General features: G+C 37.7%; 1 protein-coding gene across 1 annotated transcript; it reads left to right on the forward strand.

Annotated features, from left to right (window-relative positions):
• The first annotated feature begins 193 nt into the window (after positions 1-193).
• LOC112047640 (uncharacterized protein CG5902) lies at positions 194-16,956 on the forward strand. Its single transcript, XM_024084815.2, has 4 exons — positions 194-534; positions 2,133-2,218; positions 4,909-5,139; positions 6,024-16,956. Exons 1-4 carry the CDS (start codon positions 341-343, stop codon positions 6,176-6,178), a joined length of 666 nt encoding a protein of 221 aa, XP_023940583.2. The 5' UTR covers positions 194-340; the 3' UTR covers positions 6,179-16,956.
• Positions 16,957-16,995: the final 39 nt, after the last annotated feature.

Genomic DNA, 16,995 nt, shown 5'->3' on the forward strand with positions numbered 1-16,995 from the left:
AGAAAAAAGAGGTATTGGTTATTTCTTGAACCCGCTTTAGTTAAGAAAATAAAACACCCATCCCTTTGACAGATCGCAACTTAAGTAGGGAATAACTTAATTAAAAAAATAACTACATGAAAAATCCATCGCAACGCAATATTTTATATCTGTAGATGTCATATGTCTCTGTGGTCAATAGCTTTCCATTTACGTAGTATAGAAGAGAGGTTATTCGTCTGTGAAAATCAGAAAAAAATCAGCTGAAGTAGCGTGTGTGTTCATTATTTCGTTTACTTTGTGTAATTGCTTTGTTTCTTATTGTTAGTCGTATATTAGTATTAAATTGGTACCAGCCATCATGTCTTCAGTATGTTGTGGAACTAAAAAACAAAAGCTGAACAATTCATTCAGCAACCACATCGAGCGACCTATAAATGGTTACCAAGACCCAGTTGCAATACCCGATATGTGTTACTTTTGTTTCGATGTCTTGTACTGTCAGCTGCACAGTATGGACCCACCACAAACGCCAATGTTCACCAATGATGCATAGTGAGTTAAACCATTTATAATTATAACTTGCCAAATTAGGGAGCTGTCATGATAAGTTGGTTTTAGTTTTAAACGTGTCTAATGCTAATGTCCAAACAAATTAAGGTCTCAATGATGAACTTTCTTTGTTCCACATTCGTGCTGTAATTATAGAGTAGCATAGACAAGGAGTTACCATTTATAATTTCATTAAAATATTCAGTTTACAAAGAGTCAAGAGATGTTGAGACTGCTATGCTATTCCTGTCAGGCTTTGTTCTATATAGCTTGATACATTTAACAACTTTACTGATAATTGCTTTGTATTCAAATTAAACAAAAATATATGTCTATGTATTGAATAAAAGGAGGTGTTACTTTGCAGAAGTTCATTATGTATAGGGAATAATAATGATTTATTTTGCTATTCACTGTGTAAAACTGTTAAATGCAAGCAACAGTAAAGTGGAACCTCAATTGAACAACTAAACAACAGTCAAAATCTTTTGAGGACGCTCATTTAGAATGACAATAAAGAGGGGTTTTCTGATGGATATGGGTGACATTGTTCCTTGGATTTGTCTGTATATAACTGATAAACAAAGATTTATAATAGAGATCTGTCACTCGCCAATAATGAGGCAAACAAAAGTAGCTAATTGTCTTAATTTCATTTTAGTCTGTAGATTATTCCAAAATAAAAGTAGCTTATGTTCTGCTCCAAGGTGCACTTTATCTCTACATAATTATGTATAAATTTCCTTAAAATTGGTTCAGCGTGAAAAGGTAACAGACAGACTAACTTTCACATTTATAATGTTAATAGTTAGTTAGTTAGTAGACGTCCACTAGTTAGATAACTAGCGGACGTCTGTGACTTCTTTTGTGCGGAGATCAATGTAACGTTTCATTCCCTATTTTACCACTTTGGGGGTTGAATTTAAAAATTCTTGAATCACTATTTATATTACATATTGTTTTCATGATTTATGAACAAATTTTTATAACTGTAACTCTAAAAATTAAGGACCTATTTCACCCTTTCTTTCCATTTCTATTTTAGGGTCAAAAAGTACCCTATGCTTTGCTCCAAGGTCCCATTTAACATTTTACCAAAATTTATTTTGATTGGTTCAGCCGTTTTGCCATAAAAAGTTAACAGACAGACAGACTTAATGACAGACCTGCATTTATAGCCTGTCCAATATATGGACAGGCTATAAATATATATGATTGTTTTTTTTTATTCTTTACAAGTTAGCCCTTGACTACAATCTTACCTGATGGTAAGTGATGATGCAATCTAAGATGAAAGCGGGCTAACTGATTAGGAGGAGGATGAAAATCCACACCCCTTTCGGTTTCTACATGATACTGGAACGCTAGCTTGCCGGCACATCTTTGTCGGAAGCGTGGTAATTAGCCACGGCTGAAGCCTCCCACAAGTCATGTTATCTGTAGGCAACGTGATGGAGATATCCAAGACCTCTTAGGTTCAAGACTAACCTCTTTACTGTAGAGCTATAAGAGGGATCAAGAAGTTGTTTTAGTCGTTGTAGCCTTTCTTTACTACAACCATGTTGATTTTGAGTTTTTTTTATTTTAGTGTCTGTTTACAGTCCTCTTTTTGTTACGTGGAAGATTGGGAAAGAGCATCGGCTTCGTGGATGCATTGGAACTTTTAATGCTATGCATTTGCATTCAGGTATTAATTTTTTTTATTCAACTCTTTATTAATACTTGACAGTCACTCTATGTAGGTCTGAGATGGATGGAATGGTACTTTATATGGCTAGCTGACACAGCGCTGTTTCACCCTCGCGGTTCCCGTTCCATAGGAATATGGGCCTTCCTTGGTAAATGGGCTATAATAACACTGAAATAATATTTCAAATCAGATCAGTAGTTCCCGAGATTAGCAAGTTCAAATAAACAAATTCAAGCTTTATAATATAAGTATAGATTCCCTAAAGTCCCATATAAAATACCATTCCATATTGGTGGCATTTTATTAATATAAAATAGTTTAGGTACCTCTGGTTTAGAAGATAGACAACCCACAACGTACATTTCTCTATACTAATGCGATGTGCACTGTTTACCAGTTGCGTGCACTTCATAGATGCACTGCAGACCCTGAAGACTCATTCCGACCTTTTAGCGCCAATCTGCAACAATGATTTTATAACTCGAATTCACCTCTATCTCTCTCTTGTCTAACACGATGCTATAGAATGAGAAAGATAGAGGTAAATTCGTAACTCTCACTACGTTTGCTAGTTTCAAAAACATTGTTACAAAATAGCGCTACTATACTATTAGAGGTGTTTTCAATTTAGTACAGTACTAAAGTGCCTACCCTAGTTAAAAATAGATATACCTTACGTGAAAAGTTGGAGGTGCATGCCCCGGACCGGATTCGAACCCACACCCTCCAGAATCGGAGGCAGAGGTCATATCCACTGGTCTATCACGGCTCATGAGGAAACCTGCATACCAGAGAATTATTTTAATTCTCTGCGTATGTGGAGTCTGCCAATCCGCATTGGGCCAGCGTGGTGGACTATTGGCCTTACCCCTCTCATTCTGAGAGGACACTCGAGCTCAGCAGTGAGCCAAATATGGGTTGATGATGTATACCTTACCTACTTTCGATTTTTTTGTTATTAGAGCAATTGCCTTATATAGAGCCTGTCTATACTAAAGCCATACTAGATGTGCACTGTTTACTAACAAACAAATTAGACATGAAATGATGACATTCCCATGATATGCGGGCGACGGGGAAGGAAGGAGTGCGCGGGTGTGAAGTCAAGCGCGCGGGGTATCGCTAACCCCCTCCCGGGTCCCACGGACCATCGGGAGTGTTACGAACGAATTTGCTAAGATATAGCATAGCTATTGCGATAACCTCATTTTTTTAGCTTTAGTATAGACAGGCTGTTTGTAAGGCAATTGCTCTAATAACAAAAAAAATCGAAAGTAGGTAAGGTACATTTATTTCCCTGCTTTCAATATTATATGTTAGCTGACAGCTCATTTCCTGTGAACCGAGGCCCTGTGTTAACTGGCTCAGAGCCAACTAAATTGTTGATGTATATTTATTATTTCCACTTACCATTGCTTTCAATGCAGTATATCAAAGGATATTGTATGTTGTCTAAAAATAAGACCTACTAAATGTTTATTAACTTGTGCTACTGCTCAGAAACTTGAAGATTTTTACAACTTACAAACAGATTTTTAAACTTGGTAACACATTTGAATAATAATTACAGGACTATTCAAAAGTTAATATATCTTATCAATAAAATATTGCAATTTATATTTATCTACTGAGTAACGCGATAGCCTAGTGGATTTGACCTGTGCATTCGATTCGGAAGCGTAGGATCGAATCTGGACCGGGGCATGGCGCCTACAATTTTTCAGTTGTGTGCATTTTAAGAAATTAAATATCACGTGTCTCAAACATTGAGTGAAAAACATCGTGAATGAAGTCGGCCGATTCGCATTTGGCCAGCGTGGTGGACTAAGCCACCCTGACCCTCTCATTCTGAGAGGAGATTCGTGCTCAACAGTGAGCAGAATAAGTGTTGTAATGATGATATATCTACTAAAAATTTTAAATGTGTGCTATTTTAGCAATACTTTTACAGACTTACTCAAGTTATTTAACACAAGAATAAATTCAAATTGTAATAATATGATTATCTTGCAAATAATACCTGCCTGCCTGTCACAGCACTCACACACACAGCTATGTACCTGTCGCTGTCCATATAGAAGACCTAACATTCATGTATGAAGAGGTTCTATCATTTATAGTAGTCATTTCTCTTATATTGTGACTCGGCAATCTATCAAAAATTCAGCCGTTCATCAGTTGGTTAGATTGTATGTGTCATCAGAAGGAATACACCCTTTAACGAATCTACTATTACTAGTAGCAGTAAAATCTATAACTTCCTTAAAAACCTTGGCCTCATTAGAATTGTAGCAAGTTTTATATTACAATGGGTATCCAAAGCTGCTCTAGTAGGCTAAGCAGGGAGAACAACACGAGCGGAGAAGGAGAGTGTTAATAGTTTTAATCGATACGTCCTCTGTCCAGGGCTCTGCTCGGAGATTATCTCTTTGCTACGATGGACCCGGCACCCACACGGTGAATCCATGGAATGTTAAGATATTCGTCTCCGCTGTATTCTAGCTTTCTAATCTATCTAAATCTAGCCAAGATTTCCAGTCAACCTGCAAAATAGCAGGCTGCCATCTCCCAGATGGTTTGCCAAATCGATATGTATCTACTGCTAGTCGCTCCAGATATTTGATACTGTAGCACTGTTTCCTCTCAGACTAGTAATTTATAGTAGTAAATAAACAAACGGTTGGCAGGCCTCCGAGAGTACGCTATAACGAGCGCGCTGAAGGACTCGCGCTTCACGCCGATCACGCGCGAGGAGGTGCCGCGCCTCACCGTGTCGGTGTCCATCCTGCAGCACTTCGAGGAGGCCGAGCACTACCTGGACTGGAAGCTGGGCAAGCACGGCATCCGCATCGAGTTCGTGAGCGAGCGCGGCTCCAAGCGCACTGCAACCTACTTACCTCAAGTTGCTACTGAGCAAGGTGAGACGCCATACGACATAGCTCAACGAGTTGCGAAGCTGAAGTGGCAATGGGCGGGGCACATAGTTCGAAGAACCGATGGACGTTGGGGTCCCAAGGTGCTGGAATGGCGACCCCGCACTAGTAAGCGCAGTGTTGGCCGACCCCCCACCAGGTGGACTGACGAAATCAAGCGAGTCGCAAGGATTCGCTGGATGCAGGTGGCTCTGTATCGTGATGTTTGGAAGTCCCTACAAAAGGCCTATGTCCTGCAGTGGACGTCCATCGGCTGATATGATGATGTTGAAGGTGAAACGCCTCTGTTACTAACAATAAAATCAAATATACACATTAGGCGCTCAGCACTGCGGGCGTTGGTAGCGTACATACACCACGCTCGGCAAGGCGGTTTAGGAGCACTGTCAAGGCAGACCTCAAGTCCCAAGCAAGCATTCAGCAATCTATGGAACAGGCTTAGCAACCCTGATTTTGTGGATCAGCTATGTTTCCGCTGCATATGTCATCACAGGTAAGTCATATTGTTGAAGGTTCTAGTCTCTAATCTAAAATACAGAGCGCAGTACCTACATTTTTTGTAATTTTGGTGTCTAAAATTCTACACAAAACTTTCGACACAATAGCGCTGTACAATGAATAATTAATATTGGTTTAGAAATTATTTATGCCTTTTAAAAAATACACTATCTCCAATCTTATTTGTAATCTTTGAAAGATGACCAATATTCAGAATATTGGTCAACATTCAAAGAGTCAAGAGTGCTTACAACAATAGTCCAGCGGGCGGGTATCGAACTGCCTCTCAGTGTTAAGTCATGTCCCTTCACTATTGTGGCTATATAATTCTACAGAAACGTCTTTTAAAACCAATGGGTCCCCATTTCCAGGTTGGGACCAAATACAAACAATCGACTCCCTCCTCCGGAAGGGGGGCTACAAGGCGGCGATCACGTCTGACATGCGGCGCAGCATCAAACTCACTAGATACCAGTCGGAGGAGATATCCGCCAACTACAACGATTACATCAACCAGCGCTGCTAGCAGAGAGCCCCCCCTGGGTACGAGCACTACACGACCGGGCGGGCGTATCGGACCCATTGGATGTATTGGACGCACGCGAGTGACTATTGTGTTAACAATCTAGTATATAAGTATACCGCATCTAGTGTGCCGTGGCGCCAAGCGGGCACGGGTCAGGATTATGCTCAAAGTGACTCCATATGCAGGTCTGTCTTCATCGACATGGTGTGAGGTTAATGTAACACTGCCAACCACATTCCCCAGGGCCAGTCGTCGTGTGAAGTTGTGACAGTTTGAGGGTACTTGGCCATTTTGTTGCTATGGTCGTATGGGGGATTGCGGTAAATAGAACCTTCGTTCGTTAAAATACATTAAATTAAGGAGTGTAAGTTCTTAAATAGAACTAAGTTTAAAACATGGGATTATATTGGGTTGGTAATTTTGCTCATCGACCTTTTAAAATAACAATATGAGCTTAGAAATAACTAAAATAATCCTTAGAAAACTAGAGAAAAGAAAAAATACTTAGAGAACCAACTTGTTCATTGTAGATTAGGAAAGAGAAAAGTAAGATTTTATTTTAAAGTTCTAATCCACTTAATTAAATAATTAAAACGAACCTGCTTCACACTATTGTTAAAAAGCAATGCATCATTTACCCATTACATTTACTAGCGCCATCTGGTCGGATTTTGAACTAAATATGTTGCTAACTACCCACATAAAATGGCTCATCTTAGTTAATTTGCGTCGAGCAAAATCCTTTCCAGGGAAGCTGAAAGCTTGGCTAATTAGATTAAGCAGCTAAACACTTGAAAAAGTTAATAAAACTTTTTAAAAGTTAAATATGTATTTGTTAACCTTAGCAGGTTTAGTGACCAGGGTAAGCACGAATGGCTTACCCTGGTCACTAAACGGCTATTGTTCACGCCACTGCTTCGATGGATAGCTCCATATTTAAGATACTATGAGATAGATTAGGGGATTTTAAATGGAATGTCTAAGCAAATAAGAGTTACACCAATCTAGGAAATAAAATCGATAATATTATAAGTGATAGATATATAATAAATATGCAATATATCTTGCGCTAGTGTTCTAGAAATATCTGGGCTACTACTTAGTTTCGCTAAATCTTTCATTATTCAATGACCTATAAGATTTAGGTATATTTGTTAGCCTGAAAATGGATTCCACAAATGGGTAATTTGAATATGATGTGTTCTTTAATTTTATTTGATTAAAAAAATATATAATTTAAAAGTTGTTGAAAGTAAACCACGGCATGGTAACAAAATGACCTGAAGTACCTTGTAAAGTAGGAACAAATTATTATCGACTTCAATAACCAGATCTTTCGCTATCAAATATAAAGGTAAAGAATTTGTAAAAATTTCAGTAAAAAATGTACAAGAATTGCATTAAAAAAGATCCACATTTCGTAACTTTAAAACGTCATAATGATTAGATTTTTCGAAATGGATTTTTGACGTTAAGGTTATAGAAAGTCGTTGCATGACATGAATATGGTTAATAATTTGTTCCCAACATTTACATTATCCCGCTTTGAATAGCATACTTCTCTTGTAATGCTTCGTTACTCGAATTAATATATAACTGGTGTGGATATTTTTAGTAATACTAGATGAGTACGTAAATATAGACCTTAGTATGTTCTACACAGAGTTCATAGTTGTTTGTGGCTCGTATGAAAGTTTGTATAGAGTATAAAATCAGTACTAATACTTACACCGTGCGAAGGCCCTGTATGTGACAGTCTACCATCTTATTAACCATTTTTATTGATAAAATTCGCTAGATGTATAGAATTTAAAATTTTATTTCTTATCATAATTCCATCGGGGTGTTCACTTAGATCATAATTTTGACTCTATATCTTAATAATTGTTGCGTAAAGTTTTTTCCGTGTGAATTGTTCTTGTAGATTGGAGTGCGCGAATCTCTGTAATACAGGAATGTATGGAAGATAAGGCCTGATAACAGAAGCGCGTGGTGTCTCTCGCACTTCGCTTCCCTCTGTCGTTCTACTCCTCGCCCGTGTATTGCGCTGATGACGACTCGGCTATTTGATTATATATTGGGCTTTTGGCGTTCTTTACCTATACAATTGTGTAGCAGTCATCAAAGCCTGGCGTGTTAGAAAACATTTTACTTGTGTGTTTTACTACTAGTCATGGATTCTAACCACGGTCATGGGGACGTCAAAACTGATCTCACTCAGCCCATAAAATCCCATTGTTCCCAAACCGAGCTCACAGAAGAATGTTTGAGAGACATCATCTCCAATTTTCCGCCAGCCGTCGCACTCGAGTCTGGCAGAATTTCTGCATTGACCCAAACTTCTCCACGATGCTCTGCGGCTCCATTAAGAAGCCTATGACAGGTTATGACAAAGGTATGAGGTATGACATAGAGCAGAGAATGGTTTGTGCTAGACAAGAATAGTTGGCTGATGTTATCTTCCATACCTGCCTGACTTAATCAAATAAGATTGATTAACAATTAATTTAATGGCAGCTGCAAACTACAATATACTCCAACCTCGACCTATCTTAAATCAATTCTTACTATTTATGAAATTCTGCTGTTTTCCATGGAAAACAAAGTAATCTTATTTTTAACGCTACCCATTCCATACCTTTAAAATTTCGGCACCGAAACAGCTTCAGAGTCAGTCAACATTGCTGCTTGTATTCATTGGCGGCCAAAAAACGGCGAAATAAATCAAAAAGCTGTTCCTAATAAATTTCTGTAAAGCAAGACATTGTTCTATACAATATTCAGTTTGTATAAAACCATGGTGCAGTATTACTTGTAGTTTGCATTTGCTATCGTAATCACACCAGGATGTGGACACTGAAGTATTGATTGCTATTCTATTGCACAGGAAGGTCTGTAGATTCAATCGTGTATTATTCTACCGAGGAGATTATGTTTATGGGCTATTTTAGTACTTGAGCTGATATTGCTCTCCGTCCAAACCGCTTGCTGTGTTGAATTTTCGGAAATTATCATTTATGCCGAAATGGAACGAATGAACTCCTATGATATCTATTGGCCTCCTGTGTAATATTCCTAAGATTGACCGAAAATTGCCGCGTACGTAAAGAAATTGTCTACTTTAGCAAATCTGTTTGACTTACTGGTAAACGAGGGTTAGACAGCTGAGAGACAGCACATTGGTGAGCAAAACTAAAGGCACGTTTTTTAACGAAATTACTTACAGTTTATACACACAAACACGTTTGGTTTGTCATTTTAACCTAAAATTCAAACCCAAACGTAGCATCCCGGAAAAGGGTCACTATAACTGTAAAAATTTTATAGTGTCGCATAGTGTCATGACAAAATATTGGAGTTAGACATTAGTTTACCATTAAAAACTACATAGTAGTTTGATTTAAACTCAATAAAACTTGATTTATGAGTTTTGCTATACTTTTTAATGATCACCAATAAGCCATAAATTACATAAGGCTCAGATTCACGGGCACAAGAGCATATAAAGACAATATGTCGCCACAGTGTGCTCTTTTCAAGGTAATATGCTGTTTTAGACAATGGGTTTCCGCTGAAGATTTGCTTGTTTCGTCAATTATTATTTGATACCATTACATTAATGTTTCAATACTTCAGTGTGTAATGAGATAGGAGATATCGTGTACTCGTGAGTCGCAAATTATTGTAATAATAAACAATCAAAGATTTAAATCGTAGATGTGTCCATCTAGGTGTAGCACTATATTTAGGAAGTCTCCACGGACGGGAGATCAAACAGGTTGGCCATCTGCTTGATCCGTTATCTATAACTGTAATACGTATTAGATTTGACGGTATAGCAGCGAGACGCTCATAGAGTTGATAGAGTTGGAAGTGGTTTTCCTGAGGTCTTATGTGAAATTTTGGTAACGCAACACGTCTTCGATCTACATCTTTGATATTAATAATTATAAAGTCAGTAGAAAACAAAATAAATGCCGAATTATTGAAATAAGAACTGAGCGGTGTTTATTGTTCACGTGTGTGTTTGACGGTTTATGATTTTGTGTCTATAATAATAATTCAAATGTAAGAGCATGGTTCTAAATATATGAGAATATAGATTATAAAATTAATAATTAATATGTGAAATTGTTAAGTTTACGTTTAAGGTAAGCTTATTTGCTGGGACTAATGCTAGCAAAACCTGTGGATGTCAAAGTTGAAACTGCAAAATAATGCATCTGCAACTTTCATGGGATGTATGCCGCATGTCAATCAACTTTGTCTTATTGGAATAAGATCTATATTTAATTAGTAAATAACATAAAATTCGACTTCATGAATTTAATGCCAGGAACTAGCTGAATAAGCTTTCCATTTGTTGTTACATTTAAGGCTTCACTTCCATCAATGGTGCTCTTAACGGTGAAGTACACGAAAATGTATCACTATTCTGTAACCAATGCTTTTGTAATTTGACAGTGTGAGTTTCTAATTCGTCTCTACCTATCTCTATCTATAGTATCATGTAGATTGAGATATATATAACACCGTAAAATTGTAAATATCGTTTATAATCTATCTCGCGAGATTGTAAACTGTCGGAAGATTGTGAACCGCAACATACTGCTTACAATTTAACGCGTTTATTCGGTAGATTGTTAGGAAGGAAGAACCAACAAATGAAAAAATACCTAACCTAACCATTGGTTTCTGAGCCACTCAAGTTGCGGTTCTGTGGAGTATGTCGCGGTTCATAATCTTTCGACATTTTACAATCTCGCGAGATAGATTATAAACGGTATTTACAATTTTACGGTGTTATATATACAGACTTACACTATATAACTGAGTTATATAAACCATGGTTACAGAATAGCACTACTGTTCTTATAAAACGCACATAAGGAAATAGCTTAAGCAAGTTTTAAGAACGATATACAAGGGCTGATTATAAAGAATATATATATATATATATATTGAATTGAATTAAGGCTTATCCTTTCTTCCTCTAGAAAAGTATCAGAGCGCATAAAGTGTTTGCTTGTAGTTATTAGTCCTAGTGGGTGTGTTACCTTATTTTGATGAGTTTGAGGTGGTTTTTCACATAAGCTTGATCTCTAAAGCGTGATTTACACCTGTTGTTAAGTCGGCATCCACGGTTCTTTAAAAATTTGCGTCAATGGCCAAGTGCCAGTTTATGCACGCTTCTGTTCGAAGTTCGTACTTAGGTGGACGCAAAGGGGGTACAACAACATATTATATAAAAGGACTCTCATTATGTGTTGCGTGACTATCATTCAGTTTTGGTTGATGATAATAATGAAAGAAATGAAGAAAAAAAATGCTAAAGCATACAGCAACAGCTGCAGGGTTAATATGTAACTCGGTGTACCATTCAAATAATAGCTCAATCGTTTTTCATCGTATTTTCGTAGTCGTGATTATCAAACATGATTATTTTAACGGAAATACACCATATCGATATTTCGTTGAAGTTATCTTACTAGGTACTTACTACGGCCACTTCTACATATATATGTATTACTGCCACTTTACGTAAAATGAAGACACTTAAGTCATTGCGTTGAAAATACGATGATAGATTATTCCATAGACGAAAATATGATGAAAGACGATGTAGTCACTCATTTGAATGGTACACCGAAATGTATAACAACCCTGCTGATGATGATGATGAATTAATGACCAGGGTTTCCACCCTTGTCATCAATTCATCACTTATTTTACTGCTTTTGTACTAGATATCTAAAAGGAACTCTACAAACCAGTTCTCTAACTGATATCCAGTTGCCAATCCAAAAACGTTTTGTATCGACGTTATTGATTCCAACAGCTACGAGTACCTACGTTTGTTATGGAATGTATTATAATATTATTGTTCTAATATACTTAATTAACATTAACAAAATGTTACTTTTTATCCGACCGACGTCCAATTTTCGGTCTAGGAATTTTAATGTTGTCTAGATCAGTATTGAATGTATGACTTGTAAAATTGTATAATTATGCTCAAAAACAAATTCTTGCAATGTGTTGAGCATATCCAGAAGTATGTGTTCCCAGCTTAACATAGTACACTCCTCAAGTTTGTGTGAAAATGCCTAACGAACGTTTAAATAGAAACTAAGGTCATGGTGATTTCTTTAGTTATTACTTAGATATAGTATGGAATATACTTTTTTACGTTTTACAATTTTAACATGGCAGATCGGCACGCACTGAGTACATCCACTTTTAAGCGGAATTTATGCTGATTGCACATTGTCGAGTCTCGAGGAGTCTCAATGTTTCACACACATCATGTGATTTCATGAATTAGAGTTTCGGATTTCAGTAAAAATAGGTATGTAAATAGGTTGTAATGTGCAGTCAGCATTTCGCGTTACCACTGCGAGAGGATTTGTAAAAAGTTCTGATGACCCACAGGTAATTGACCTTTGGGTCATCAGAACATCCCAATGACCTCAATGGGTCAGAACGTCCCAACCACCTGAATAGCGAACCTGAATGGTGAATTGAAACACTGTACTGCTGTGAGATCGAATAAGGCCACGAAATCGATGCGAAATGTAGAGATATTTGCTGTAAGCGGACTGGTAACATTAATTTCAAATACCTACTCACCAGAGGCGATGGTTCCTAACAACCCAATTCCTATCGGGACGGACGTAAATAATTGAACGTACTCAGACTAAAAAACCACATGAACGGGTTACCTTATCAGCCGATAGACGTCCACAGCTGGACATAAGCCTCTTGCATGGACCTCTAAGCACAACGATCTCGAGCTGCCAGCATCCAGCGGCTCCCTGCAACCCGCTTGATATATAGCCTGCAGAGTGATCGACGAGGCTCTGGCGACCGATCAATGGCGGTATAACCATTACTAACAGGCTGGATTTCATAAATGGCACAGGCCGGTGTCGGGCAGCAGCGACACCGGTGCGGAAAATCCAGCCCTGCGAATGACCAACCCGCATGCCCAGTGTGGTCATTTTACGGGCATTAACCTTTATGCCAAAAACAAACAGCCCCTAGTCCCCGGTGGCCCCGCTATTACCGGCTCCGGCAGCGGTTGTGGTAACGGCGGGGCAAGGGGTGTCAACAATCTCCAGGGAAGATTGCGCTGCCAACCCAGATGACTGGACCTGGCACCATTTAACTCACGCACTCAACGGACCGACGAAAAGATGATCGAGTTGAACGGGTTACCTACTATAAAATTTTAGTCTTCGCTACTGCTACTTACCCAAGTTATAATACGAGTATAATAACGTTAGTAAGCTTGGGTAGAGGACGATCCAAACTTTATGATGTTTCGGATCATCGTGCGTTTAGCTGCGCAATACAAGATTTTAGATATCAGCGGTAGAGTAGGGACGCGGCAGCAGGTTTGCATCCGAGTACACCTACCTAAAGACGGACTTATATTTGTCTGACGTGTTGTGTCGTGACGCATCAGGACACGAAACGTCAGACAAATATATTTCCGCCTTAAGCTATAACTACAAGCACTTCTGAAAAGTCGACACTTTGCGACTGTAAACTCATTATGTTTATGTACATTCATATTTCGTGGCCTTATTTCTAACCTATAAAACCCTAGAGCGGAGGGATAGTTTCGTAGCCCTATACTATGTGCGCTGTAGCATGGTGCGGGTGACAGTTTCCTTATGACGTTCATAATACGAATGTACTATTATTGTAAATCGCGGTATACTTTCAAGCGAACTGTCACCCGCACCATGCTATAGCGCACGAACTGTAGTGTCAGATTCAGTGGTAACGCATGTGCGGGACACTTTTATTGTCAAAAGTTTCGATTGATACTGAAGTTTACTCAATCATACCTGTTTACGTGAACTTATTGCTGCAATTGTGTACCTACCTCCTACAGCATACTTCGGGGACTATTTAGTCTTAAAGTAATTTATCTATGTTTTTACGTAAGCAAATTAGTCCAGTTATTTTGATGTCATATTTTGGAACTACTACCATTTTGGAAATCGTTATATTGGCATCAAAAATGTCAGAACTCATATTGGCATTTCGATATAGCTAATGGAATTTTGCCTGTTAATAAAATTTAATCTAAACAGCTGAAAAAATTTTAATAAAAAAAATTCAACCGACTTCCAACTAAAAAATTAACCTAAACTAAAAAGCAAAAAATAACATCTTACTTATGTGCTACCTTCTGATCAGTTTGAAGGCGGTGCCAATCCAGTGTCATGTTTTAATTTAAGCCGTTTAAATTACAAAATTTCTGTGGTTCTTTCAGAAACGGCTTTAATTAAAACATGACACTGGATTGGCACCGCCTTCAAACTGATCAGAAGGTAGCACATAAGTAAGATGTTATTTTTTGCTTTTTAGTTTAGGTTAATTTTTTAGTTGGAAGTCGGTTGAATTTTTTTTATTAAAATTTTTATTTTTTAATTTTTAGTGTTAGCACACCCACTGAGTGTGAACAAAAATTAATAAGCAATTAGTTGAAACGTTATTTTCTTATGATAAGTATCTAAGTCCTACAATCCCAATTTTAAAAATACTACCTTAACTCATATACAAAATTTCACTCCCCCTTTATCCACACGTAATATGAATATTCATAAAGTCGTGAAAGGTGACTGTCCTCCGTCTTCATCACCAGACCCCCTATGCAGTCACATTCTCATCAATATAAAATTTATCAAGTCCAAACACAAGGTAGCTACTGTGAACCGTCGAGGAGTTCCCTTAACTCTCCTTCATCTTCGTCACCAGACCTCTAATACAGTCACAACCCATCTAGGTGGAAAGTTCTCATCAATACAAAATGATCAAGTCAAAACACAAGGTAGCTACTGTGAACCGTTGAGGAGTTCCCTTAACTATCCTTCGTCTTCATCACCAGACCCCTAATACAGTCACAACCCATCTAGGTGGAAAGTTCTCATCAATACAAATTTATCAAGTCCAAACACAGGGTAGCTACTGTGAACCGTTGAGGAGTTCTCTTAACTGTCATTCGTCTTCATCATCAGACCCTTAATACAGTCACAACCCATCTAGGTGGCAAGTTCTCATCAATACAAATAAATCAAGCCCAAACAAAAGGTACCTGCTGTAAATCGTTGACGAGTTCCATCGTCTGTGTTTCGGCTCCATCATCAGACCAACTCCAAACCTTCATAAAAGTGTAGTGGTTTAAAATACCTTATGGAAACACTAACAAACGCACTAGCCGTCCCTACAATTTTCGAAAGTTCCCCTCGATTTCTCCAGGATACCATCATCAGATCCTGACATGAAAAAAATGGGACCACCCTGGAATGAAACCCTTCAAAACAAAAAAAGAATTTTCAAAATCGGTCCACAAATGACGGAATTATCGCTGGACATACATAAAAAAAAAAAAAAAAAAAAAAAACATACATACAGCCGAACGTAGAACCTCCTCCTTTTTGGAAGTCGGTTAACAAGGAGAACAACGGAACATGGATTGAAATATGGGAAGAACAATGATATTTTATACTAGCGCATCAAAACTGAGGGGGACAAAATGTGCTTAATAGTCTTACTCGTAATTTCGTTTAGTCGCCTATTAAACAACGAAAGTTATTTAATAGGCGACACCATGATACTTACATAAATATTATCTATAATGTCGAGATGTGCGTTTAGGAAGTGTAAAAACTATTTATTATATTATATACATAAATATGTCTATTATATACATAAATATGTATATTATATGTATAAATTCGGATCACCTTTTGCGGTGACAATACGTCACCGCAAAAGGTGCGGTGTTAGCGACTCCACTAAGCGCACACATGCATAATTTTGTGTTTACTTACATTATATATATTTATGTATTTAAAGCCGTGATAGCCCAGTGGATATGACCTCTGTCTCCGATTCTGGAGGGTGTGCGTTCGAATCCATTCCGGGGTAATGCACCTCGTGTGTGCATTTTAAGAAATTAAATATCATGCGATTCCAACGGTGAAGGAAAACATCGTAAGGAAACCTGCATACCAGAGAATTTTCTTAATTCTCTGCGTGTGTGAAGTCTGCCAATCCGCATTGGGCCAGCGTGGTGGACTATTGGCCTAACCCCTCTCATTCTGAGATGAGACTCGAGCTCAGCAGTGAGCCGAATATGGGTTGATAACGAACGAGTATAAAATAATCATTGGAGAAGAAAGTGTTTAGCTACCTAGTATCGTAATTTCTTGAGAATTTTAGACTAATAGAGCATATTATGACTTATCAAATCAAATCAAATCAAAATTCATTTGTTTCAAGTAGGCTCAGTTTACAAGCACTTTTGACACGTCAGTTGACTATTTGTAAAGATTCTGCTGTTCAGGTTCTGCTGAGAAGATACCGGCAAGAAACTCGAACAGTTGCTCTTTTGAATTGACTTGATTTTCCTGCGGGTTTTAATAGTAGTCACAGTTCACAATACGCGTGCGTTGACAATGGAAGTGGACCCATATACCGTTCATAATTATGTTAGGCCTAGGGTATTAGATAACACTTGTTATAATTTCCTAAGTCAAAGAGAAAAAATTCTAAAAAAAAAAATTAAATACACGTGAAAAATATATCGAAAAATAATACGTTTAAAAATAAGGTTTATTTGTTGTAGCACGTAAGTGGCCGTCTTACTTTGTCGATATTTTTAATACAGATTGTTGTTATTATATCGATGCTTATTTTGTTAAAAGATCGAAAAAATGTCTCTGACTTGATAAATAAAATATCTGCCAAAAGTCACAAAATGTGTATTTTATTTTTAGCTTTTTATTGCTGGCGTAGGT

This window comes from Bicyclus anynana, chromosome 9 (assembly GCF_947172395.1).
Source record: "Bicyclus anynana chromosome 9, ilBicAnyn1.1, whole genome shotgun sequence".
NCBI classification, from domain to species: Eukaryota; Metazoa; Arthropoda; class Insecta; order Lepidoptera; family Nymphalidae; genus Bicyclus; species Bicyclus anynana.